Source organism: Dendrobates tinctorius, unplaced genomic scaffold (genome assembly GCF_039654945.1).
Source record: "Dendrobates tinctorius isolate UK_male_01 unplaced genomic scaffold, ASM3965494v1 ptg000001l, whole genome shotgun sequence".
NCBI lineage: Eukaryota > Metazoa > Chordata > Amphibia > Anura > Dendrobatidae > Dendrobates > Dendrobates tinctorius.
This window is the reverse complement of record NW_027361669.1, coordinates 15,124,500-15,136,110: the sequence shown is the minus strand read 5'-3', so window position 1 is coordinate 15,136,110 and position 11,611 is coordinate 15,124,500. Positions and strand designations below refer to the sequence as shown.

The following is an 11,611-nucleotide window of genomic DNA, read 5'->3' as shown; positions in this document are numbered from 1 at the left end:
ACACCTGTGGCCTAAAGCTAAAAATAGAGACCATGACAAGATAGCCAACTTTGGTTGGCAAAGGTATATACTGTTGGTCCAGAAGGTACACAAGTTTGGTTAGGGCACAAATCTTTCACACTCTGTCATCCTGCCAGTGTACTCTGCCTTGAGGTGACATAAAGTATAGTGCAAAATTGTCCCTCATTACTGAAACCGTCACAGAACTTCTAGTGGTAATGTCATGGTAATCTTGCAAGGTGGTTTCTTCAGAGGTGTCCTCAATGGAAATGGGTTCCTTGCAGATAACAAAATTGTGGAGTACCACGCACGCTTTGATCACCTCGTCCACAGTTTCTGTCTTGAGGTTGATCGCAGTCAATAGGACCCGCCATTTGGCTGTCAGAATACCAAAGGTACATTCAACCATTCTTCTTGCTCTTGTGAGGCGGTAATTAAAAATGCGTTTTGGTCTTGTCAATCCTCTGCTAGAGTACGGTTTCAAAAGGTGTTCTGACAGCTGGAAGGCTTCATCCCCTACACAGACAAATGGCATAGGTGGACCAGATGTTTGCGGCAGCGGTCTAGGTGGTGGGAACTGGAAGGTGTTTCCATACAGTTTACGCCCCATGGCAGACAGTTTGAAAACTTGAGAGTCACTGGAGCGGCCATAGGCCCCAATATCAACCGCAATAAATTTGTATTCCGCGTCAGCGATGGCCATGAGGACAATTGAAAAATATTTCTTGTAATTGAAATATTCCGATCCCGATCCAGCTGGCTTTACAATGCGGACATGTTTCCCGTCCACAGCGCCCAAGCAGTTTGGAAACTGACATATCTGTTGAAACTTGTCAGCAATTTCAATCCACCTCTCTGTTGTGGGCTCTGGTAAAAACTCTTCAGCTAAGGAGTCCCACAGTGCACGGCATGTGTACTTCACAATTCCAGATATGGTGGAAATCCCAAGTCTGTACTGGAAATGCAGTGACGAAAGGGATTCTCCAGTTGCAAGAAATCTGTGGGGAATTAAAAAACAATAAATTAGTTTTAAATCACAGCATTTCATACCAAAACTGACCTATAACACTTGGAGATACAAACTACCACCAACAAGATTGCAGTGAAAGTGTGCTCTGATGCAAGCATATCCAATAAATGTGGCTTACCTTAAAGTCACCATCAGACGCTCTGCGGGTGAAACAGAGAAGCGGCAATAGGTGTCCGCTTTTCTTATGAGGTGTGCAATGCGCTCCACCAAGTAATCAAAATTCTCCATTTTCATCCTAACATATCCAAAAAATTTATCCGGGTTTCGTCGAAGGTCCATGCAGAGTGTAGAATAGACCCCACGCGTCATTCTCTTGGCTGTGATGGGGTGGATCCACAAACGTCGTCTACGATGCCTGATGCGCTGCTGTCTCGCTCTCTCCTTCTCCAGAACAATCACCCTCAAACGATTCGCCTCCGCTATAAAATCCGCCAAATTCTTCAAAATATTTCCAATGACAACATCCATCTTCGCCAGTAACTTGCTCTTCTCTCCAACCTGCACTTTCTCCTCTACAACCTGTCAAAGAAGGGCTGTAGGAACATGCTATATATAGTTTTCCAGTAGCCAATCCCGTTCGGAAGGCCACAAGGGTCAATTTTAAAAACCGGATCCGGCGTAATCCGTCGAAAAACGGATAGAAAAACGGATGAACCGGATGAGACGGATCCGGTTTTGTCTGTCAAGAAAAAGACGGATCCGGCAGAAAACCGGATCCGTCACATCCGGTTTTACGAAACATTTGCCGGATCCGGCGTTCCGGCACGACGCCGGATCGCGCCTGACGCCGAAAACCTGATGTGTGAAAGTAGCCTTAGGGGGTCTACTTTCCAAAATGGTGTCACTTGTGGGGGTTTCCACTGTTTAGACACATCAGGGGCTCTCCAAACGCGACATGGTGTACGATCTCAATTCCAGCCAATTTTGCATTGAAAAGTCAAAAGGCGCTCCTTCCTTCCGAGCTCTGCCATGCGCCCAAACAGTGGTTTACCTGCATATATGGGGTATCAGCGTACTCAGGACAAATTGTACAACTTTTGGGGGCCAATTTCTCCTCTTACCCTTGGTAAAATAAAACAAATTAGATCTGAAGTAAAGGTTTTGTGAAAAAAAGTTAAATGTTCTTTTTTTTTTTTTTTTTTAAATATTCCAAAAATTCCTGTGAAGCACCTGAAGGGTTAATAAACTTCTTAAATGTGGTTTGGAGTACCTTGCGGGGTGCAGTTTTTAGAATGGTGTAACTTTTAGGTACTTTTTATCATATCGACCCCTAAAGTGACTTCAAAAAATGGTGTTGTAAAAATGAGAAATCGCTGTTTAACTTTTAACCCTTAAAACTTTCGAACAAAAAAAAAATTTGGTTCCAAAATTGTGCTGATGTAAAGTAGACATGTGAGAAATGTTAATAACTATTTTATGTGACATATTTCTCTGTTTTCAGGGCATGAAAATTCAAAATTTTTGCCAAATTTCCATTTTTTTCACAAATACACGCAAGTCTTGTCAAAGAAATTTTACCTCTATCATGAAGTACAATATGTCACGAGAAAACAATGTCAGAATCACCGGGATACATGGAAGCGTTCCATAATTATTACATCATAAAGAGACAGTGGTCAGAATTGTAAAAATTGGCCTAGTCATTAACATGCAAACCACCCTTGGGGGTAAAGGGGTTAATGTCCCAATAATAAATGTGTTTGATGTCATTCAGATGCAAAAAAAAAGGTGCCTGCCGTGCCTGCGCAATAGCAGCGATCGTTACATAGAGGTGATCTGATAGCTGCTACTGCACATGCGACGGCGGCGCCATCTTACTGGAGAAGAAAAAAAATTTCCTCCACCAGGATGGCGCCACCCGCGCCTGCACAGTAGCAGTTATCAGATCACCTATATACACCGATAGCTGCTACTGCGCAGGAGTGGCAGGAGCCATTTTAAAATTGATGGAGCATTATATGGTGCCCATCATATACTGGAGCATTATGTGAAGTCTATTTTGTGTGGGGTCCATTACATTGGACACATCTTATGGATGTGCCATTTCTGGGGTGGCTGAGAGCTGAAGTTTTTAGTTTGGGACAGGGCCAATATCCATGGCCCCTTCCTAGGCTATTTATATCAGGCCCCAGCTGTCTGCCTAGCATTTGCTGGTTGTTAATTATAGGTGGACCCTGCATCATTTTTTGGGGGGTCCCCTATTTTAATAATCAGTAAAGGCTAAGCATACAGCAATGAGCTGATATCAATAGCCTGGAAAGATACTTTTCAGGCTATAAACATCTGCCCCCAGCTGTCCACGTTCCCTCTGCTGGTTAATGACATTTCAGGGGATCCTGCGCCATTTTTTTCCAGATATTTCTTTAATTAAATACATGTACCATAAGCTACACACGCAAAGCACTGATTATAGGTCTCATTTAGATCTGTGAAACAAAAATCGGACAACATCGTGAACCGTGCACTCTCTCTCTTTCCCGGACTGTATGGTAGAAGAAGTTTAAGACGCCGCCATCAGTTCTTTTTTTTTTTTATCATCCAAGAAAAAGTAATGAAACTTTGACCAAACTGATGGCAAAAACTGACACTGACAAAACACTGCTGAGATTTATTAAAAACACTGATGAAACGCAGACTGTTTTTTTGCGTACAAGAAAAATCACCGACGTGTGAATGAGCCCTAAGACTGTGTTGTGTAGGTTAAAATGAAATATGCAGCGTTCCTATGTGTAAAATCCAAAATATTTTCTGCACTTATTTATTTTTATGTGCGTTTTTCTGATGCAGAAATGCAATAAAAATGCAACAGCTCATTGTCAGATGAGCGGTTTACTTGTGGATTAAGACTCTGTTCACATGTTGCGTTTTTTTTCATGCAAATATTAAGCCACGTTTTACAGTACCAGTAAAAGCTTTGGGATTTCAGAAATCTCATGCACACACATCGGTTTTATTTCCTGACTGCATTGGAAACTGCTTGGTGTTTGCAAACACTTCTTTCACCCATATAAAGTAATGAGTAAGTGCAAAAACGCAGGAAAAAAATCAAGGGATCAGGTATTGGTACATTTTTTGTGGAAAATCCTCAAGGAAGTCGCATCATTTTTTTTTGTGGGGGGGGAACTAATCTTCATCAGCATACACAAGAGAAAGCAAAAAAACACAGCAAAACCTACTTTTTGTAAGCAGCTTCTTTACTGCCAAGAGAGCAGGTTTGGCCCACAGAAAAAAAAGCAGCAAAAAAGCAACTTGTGAACAGAGCCTAAGGCTGCGTTCACATCATGAGCTTTTGATGTTGCAGATCTCCTGCACCTATTACGTAATAACTAATAAGGTTACTGGCGGGATTTTTTTACATACGTTTTCTGTTCCTTTATTGATATGCCATGTTTTAAATAAAACTGCTTTGTTTTTGATTCTTCCTGGTGTTTGGCTTTGACAAACTTCACTTATACAGTCCAATGTGGTTTATCTGTATTTGCAGCCGTAGAAATGCACTAAAAACCTATGCACATTGTTAGTTATGGATTTTCTGCATCTAAAATACATGCCAAGCGGAAAATCCGCACAGAGAAATCCACACCTTGCGGATGTGAAACGCACCACAGGTCAGTATACACTGAGGTAAAAGTGAAGCACAGTGGGCACCAGACCGCTATACTTCCCATCCACTTTGCTGGAACTGGTTGACACACAGAAAATATGTAGCATCAGACGCTCATGGTGGGCACACAGCCTTGGAGCCCCCCCTCATATAAATAGGTACGGCCATGTTCCCACGATGAGAATTCGGGGAGCTTTCGATGTTGCAGATTTTCTGCAGCACTTCTGTACCTATCAGGCCATGTTCACACGCTCTTGGTGAGTTTTTTTTACCTCAGGATTTATAAGCCATACCCAGGAGTGGGTGATAAATCCAGAAGTGGTGACGTGTTTCTATTAGGGCTCGTTCCCGCTTGTGGTGAAATCGGACAAGTGCAATCTGATTAAAAAATTGGATAGCACTCAGCCCAGCGTTATTCTATAGGGCTGCGCACATCTGCAATTATTTTCTCATACCGATTCGGCAGCATGCTGTGATTGCATCTGAGAATCGTATGTACGCACCCATATAAGTCTATGGGTGCGTGTGAAACATCAGGCTGCACTCAGATGTCACCTGAGAGCAATGTGATTCCCACGAACGCCAGCAATGGAGAAATTACTTTCCCCATCTCGTCTGCTGCCATTCTCTGATGCGAGAGGATTGGCGCACAGAGCACTGACACTCGATGACGGTCATTACCACATCACATCGGATGCCGTAAGCTAGTGGGACACCGGCCTTGAGCTTTTGCCCAGATTGTTCCACTCCTGGGTCTGACTTACAAATACTGAGGTAAAAAACTCAACAAATACTCGTGTGCACGTGGCCTTTGGTAAATTAAGGTGCTTGAGTTTTTTCTTTGCATTTTTTATGGCGTTTTTGTCATGATTTAGTAAAGCTGCTTTGTTTTTGATACTTTGTGGTATTTCACTGTGACAACAACTTCTCTGATACAGTCATGGGCAGATTACAGGCATTTTTTACCTGTGGATTTCCTACATTTAATGTAATTATAAAAGGAAATTCTGCACAGAAAACCCAGCGTACCCGCCAGACACCAATGCGTGAGCCACGCAGCACAGGACAGTTCACACTGACTACAAAGAAGCACGGTGGGCACGAGATCACAGACTCCTGTGGTAAATATTCCCTTCCCCCCATTTTCCCATTTCTTACCCCAGGTACACATTGTTTAAAAAACCCAATACAAATCATTGAAACATAAACGCCTGGTGGGAACTAAACCTGAGTACACAAAAACCGCATGCGTTGTGACTGCAGTGTTTCTGTCCGCCATCAGGCTTTTTCTAGTACACCAGTTAATCAGGACGAGCTATTGCAAGCTGTTATCAGCCAATTGCAGCCATGACATCAGCTAATTCCTCCATGGGAGATTCCCCATTGTGTTGTGGCGGGCTATAGGGGTAGTGATGATCGTGGCAGGCCACGCAGTGGCGTGGGGTAAATGAGTGGTCGGGCAGCAGCTCTAGGACCCCGCAGCTCCCCCTCCTCCTCCTCCCGGCCCTCCCCTCCCCAGCTGCAGTTACTGCCTCCACCTCTCTCCATCTCTCTCCTCCTCATCCCTCCCTCAGTCCGCTGCCTCGTCTCTCCATCCCCCGGCACACAGTCAGCCTGCAGCCGGCATGGCTTCCGTTAGCTTCAAACCCCATCGCCTGGAGCTGCTGGCTGCCTATCAGGATGTGATCCAGGAGCAGATCCCCGTAGACTGGTGAGTGCGCCTAGCATTAGGACCCTGCAGAGGGTATACTTGTGGGGCACTGGGGACGGGCATAGGCACGTGTATGGACACTGCATTGTGCAGAGTGACAGTGCTGGGATGAGGGGGCATTGTCATAGCAATGGCTGTGGGTAAGTGGGGGGCATTTGGTGCAGTACATAATGTAATGTGGAGGATAGGGCAGGGCTGGGGGAGGGGCCTTAGCCCCTGCAGGGATTGGGGTGACTGTGACATAGGGGACCCCCCACTACAAGGACATGTACTCTAATGGGGGCTGGCATCAGTGCTGCTTGGCACACGCTGCTGTGAGGGGTGGGGCCCATTGGGCCATGTTCTGGAGGCATGGGCCACCTGTCAGGGTGCAGGGAGGGATCTGCTTGCCCCTGTTACATGGCTGAAGGCCTGATTGGATTATTACACAGGATTGTGTGGCTGTCATTGATTCTCAGGCTGCTGTGCTGTGGTTTTCTTGCATTGTTCCTGGTCTGCCTGTATTTGCAGCCACAATGGCAGGAGGATGCTGCATTGGCAGGCAGATGGCATCATCCACTGCCTGGGCACAGGTCTGCATGGGGCTGCTCTAGATCTGCCTCTTTGTGTCTGGTGAACAGCAGAAAGGAATTGGAGCACATTGCTGGAGAACAGGGAGGGTGGCTCACTAGAGTCCAGTGCTCTGCTCTGTTATCTGAGATGATTTAGGGGGGATTGTGTGGGAGGGGACCTTGGGGAGACATTGAGAACTTACATTTGGGTGGGGAAGGACTGGAGGGGGGAGGAGAGGGTGTGAGATCAGACAAATCATTACAGCATGTGAAAGAAATGGTTGAGATCAGCTCATAGGATTGCTGGAACTACCTATGGGTATTATACCTTTTTAGGGGTTAATTTAGCCTTTATTGGAAGTAGTTCTGTAATCTGGGTTTGAGGGATAGTAGGAAACGTGGGGGATGGCACATCTTTACTTGGGCAGCTCTGTCCATTGACTTGCCCACTTGGCTCACAATCCTTGCTACTGTGTATTATCTCATCCCTTTATTTCTTTACCTTTTCTTTGTTCCCTGCTTTGCTGATAATGGTATGTGTATAGCCATAGACCAAACAGCTGATTAATGCTCTCAAAGCAACTCCTCTATTATGTCCATTAACACAAAGGAAGTCTTGCGATATGACTACATGGCACTGTGTGACGGGCTGTCTCGGGCCCTGGCGGGCACTGTGTGACGGGCTGTCTCGGGCCCTGGCGGGCACTGTGTGACGGGCTGTCTCGGGCCCTGGCGGGCACTGTGTGACGGGCTGTCTCGGGCCCTGGCGGGCACTGTGTGACGAACCCACCCACCTTCACGTTCTTTATTGCCTTTGTCTTGTACCTCCTGACAACTTGTTGCAGTGCTGCACTACAGCACTTTCAGATTCTATCTGTTTTTCTGCATTCCTAACCCCTGTCCTCTTACCCTCCTGCATATCTCTGTCCACATACTTCAGGTTCTTGCATAAAATGACCCCTGTACCATTCTTGCTTAAATGTATTAGCCATATTTGGAGTTAGGAAAGAATTTCCTCCTAGTATGGGTCAATGGGCATCTGTATAATTGAGGTTTTTAGTCTCCTTTGTAACAATCCATTTAAGTCATCACCAATCCTCCAGTTAGGGGATAACTGACTGCTGACCCCCACAGATTGCTAGGAGGGGGGATTTCTTATGTTTGTTGCCATTCATTTCACAGTTTGTGCGGAGCTGATGGATATAGCCGAGTACTGTCCCGTATACATGCCTGTGATTAGGCTTTAAAGGGCTTCTCCGATTAAACAAGTTATCGCCTATCCACAGAATAAGCAATAACTTATTGATTGGTAGGGGTCTGACCTTTGGGACCTGCAGAACAGGGAATTTTTATCCATCATTAGAATAGAGAGGTAAGTACGCATGCCAGAGCACCGCTTCAATCGTACTCTATGGGGCTGTTGGAAAAGCTGAACAAAGCACTCATAAGCCCCATAGAGAATGATTTGGAGCCAGGGTTGGACATATCCTTGGTGAAATGTGTGCAGCTGTAAAGGGGCGCACTTTCACCTTCAAATCAGCAAGTAGGTCCTGTTAGACACAGAGAGAGCCCAATATACTGTTCTTTCACTTGCGTCCTCTTCCGTCTGTGTCCACCACTCACTGGAGCAGTGCATTGTCGCTCTGTTCTAACAGCGATGAAAGTGCCCTCTTCTGACAAACGGTCTTAAAGATGGGTCCTTTCCTTGGTTTTCCTTGCACAATGGAGCACCGACCTAACTCTTCAGGGAACTACAGTTTGCATCCCCCAGCTGAAAAAAAAATATGGATCAGGAGGGATTAGAACTTGGATCTCCACCTAACTTAGATGGGACTGACAAAGATGTCTCTGTCAGTTCCATAGACTGTGAATGGAATGGCAGCACAGGGTTCATAGGATCCCCATCCTGGCAATTTGCAGAGGTTGTGCTGCTCAGACCAATCTTTTGGCCAGCCTGTACCTAAAAAAAACAAAAAACAAAAAGAAACCCACTCTTACTACTGATGTACAGAGTCCTTGCTCTATTTCTAGGCAAGTTATTCTGGGTTTTGCCTATATGAACAACAAACTAATTTATACTGGATCTGCAGACCTCCCTATCCACATGTCCTTGGATTCCATGCTGATAGTTGATCCTCATCACTTCTTGAGTTTTTTTGCCCTCCTAATAAATGCTGGTTATGAGTCACCACATGGAGCGTCCAGGTTTCGATTTTCTGGGATAAGCTCGGAATATAGCGATGTGTTTTCTGGCACATTTCCCTTTTTGTTTTCAGTTTACTAATGAAATCTGAGACCTGCATCAAGTAGATGCTGAGATTGTCTCCGAGCTTGGCTTCAGTGCATTGCACTTAGGCTGTGCTGAGCGAGGCATACAGCTGTGTCTTGTACCACTGCATTGTCCTGACATCTGATCATTGGCAGCAGCAGCTGGTGTCTGATCGCAAATACGGCGCGCTACAATGTAGCTTTCTGTAAGGCTCCAACATTCGCTTTAGCTAAATGATAATACTCGTTATCACTTAAGTATTGCATCAAATGTTTTCTATTGCCAAAATATGAACTAGTTAATGGATTCCTTAAAGGGAATATGTCAGACACAATCCACCCCACCAACCAGCTACTATGGTCATGTGGCATTCTGAAAGATGTCATCCATACCTTTTCCTGATATCTGTTTTTCCCTCAGTAGAAAACTGTGAGTTTTTTAATTCATATGCAAATAATGTGTAAGTGGTCAGATCACTTCTCCTTCATCCCCACTGTCGGCTCACAGACTGTGGTGTCACGGAGGCAGAGGCTCTGATCACACCCACGTAAGCCTCATTTGATTATGAATTAATAGAGCGATTTTTCGGCAGGGAGCAACAGATTGCATTTTTTTGTTTCTAATTGATGTGTAACTATAGATATAGACATACTTTTAATTATAATTTATGGTGCTAATCCCATGTTTGTGTCTTTACACAGACCGCGTGTCCATGCCAAACAGACATTTCCATCTTTTTCCTGCAGTACAGGTGGCAAAGGCCAATACAAGTCTGGATCCGTGAAAATCCCGTACGGCACGTGGATGTGCTGTCCGTGTTTAACACTGCAAACTAGAAGTTTTGTCATTTTGTGAAAACCACGAATGCCACTGGTAGTAAAAACAGACACCCTGGGAAGTATGGAGAAAAGACACTGGCAAAATCGCTTGGTTTCTGATACGAAACTTGACAGCTCTGCAGCCTGAAGAAGGGCGTTGTGTGAACAACCTGACTACCGAATCTGTAGCAAAACCTGCATGAGTTGCATGTGGATTCACTGCAAAACATCACAGCAGGTCATTTTCACCTCTGAAAGTCCACAGCATGTTTGAGTTCCATCATATTGTATTTCACCTGCACAAATCTAAATAGTGGTATCTTCAACTTCTCCATACCTTGGGAACTTGCCCCAAGGTCAGATTTATGCATCCATGTTTCCTGACCGGGACACAACATCCCCAAAGGGACATATGAGGTTCTTAGTTTGAGTCAGAAGATCCGCAGCCGGTTTGTGCTGGTCCTCAAAACATGGAAGTGTGAATCTGCCCATACTCTGGAGCATCAGCGACCATTCCACCACAAATGAACTTGCTCTCAGGACTTTGCGTTGTGCCGTTTCTTTGCATTTCCCCTGGAAATGTAAGACTGAACTACCAACTGGCTCGTTATTGCAGCCACGTCTGTTTTACACACAGGAGCAGTGCCTTAGAGTGAAAAGTACATAACCACAATTATGGAATCTCTAAAAGATTCATCTTCTCAGCCGTGTTATGCATGTGCATACTGTGTGTATCTAATTCAGTACTCGTAGAAATCTGTGGGCCTGTATTGTATCTCACCACCCTCAGAAGTCTGTGAGAAGAGAACTGTAATTTGGCACGAAATGGAACACATCACAGAGAAATGCTTCTAGAAGAGAATACCATAAAGGAGGAAAGTCGCATATGGCAGCACATAGGACACTAATTGCTCTGTAATATGGGACCATAGGAAAACCTTGTGTATAAGGTCTGAAATATACTAAGGATCTGCTAGTATTTATTTGGAGAACATCTCTGGAAACATACCTTTTATGTTTCTCATCCAAAAATGCTTACTGCCTTTATACCAACCTTTACATTTTAGCCTTATTTCAGGACAGTACATAGGCTTTCCCAACCAGTGAGGTCCGATGTGTAATGAGAAAATAGTTCCTGTGATGGATGGAACGAAGACTGGTTGTGGGAACCATTGGACATAGTCTGACGATACACATGAAGATATCTGCTTTATTCTAGTACTTCGCTGACTGATAGAAGAAGCTGCAATATTGATTACATCCTGAATAATTATAAATACAATACTTCACTTTATTAAGGCTATATATTATAGCGGAAATAATCAGTTGTTCCCTATGCAATCTGTGACCTGACCTCATCATCTCTATGTTTATAGATAGTGGATTCTTGTATTCCTTCAATGGCACCGTGAAGATCAGTTGCTGTTACAATTGCTTTCTTGGAATTCCCATAATTTAGCGGACAAAGGGGCTAGAAAAACAGATGTCAAAGGCAAATCCAAGGTTGGGCAACAAAGATCAGAATATAATAACTCACAGCACAGAACAAACGCACATCACTTGAGCTAAGCTACAACTGGCAATGTTCTAATCATTGCCAGCCAGCTAAATAGCCAGGTAATCACCCA

At 44.4% G+C, this 11,611-nt stretch overlaps 1 protein-coding gene across 2 annotated transcripts in view; it reads left to right on the top strand.

Moving 5' to 3' along the window:
- Positions 1–6,040: 6,040 nt before the first annotated feature.
- Positions 6,041–11,611, top strand: part of DBN1 (drebrin 1) — a 131,188-nt gene continuing 125,617 nt past the window's right edge. For both annotated transcript variants that reach the window (XM_073567725.1, XM_073567656.1), the window contains exon 1: positions 6,041–6,345. In XM_073567725.1, coding sequence (XP_073423826.1) covers positions 6,260–6,345 — 86 coding nt within the window. In that variant the 5' untranslated portion in view covers positions 6,041–6,259. The remainder of the gene's footprint in view (positions 6,346–11,611) is intronic.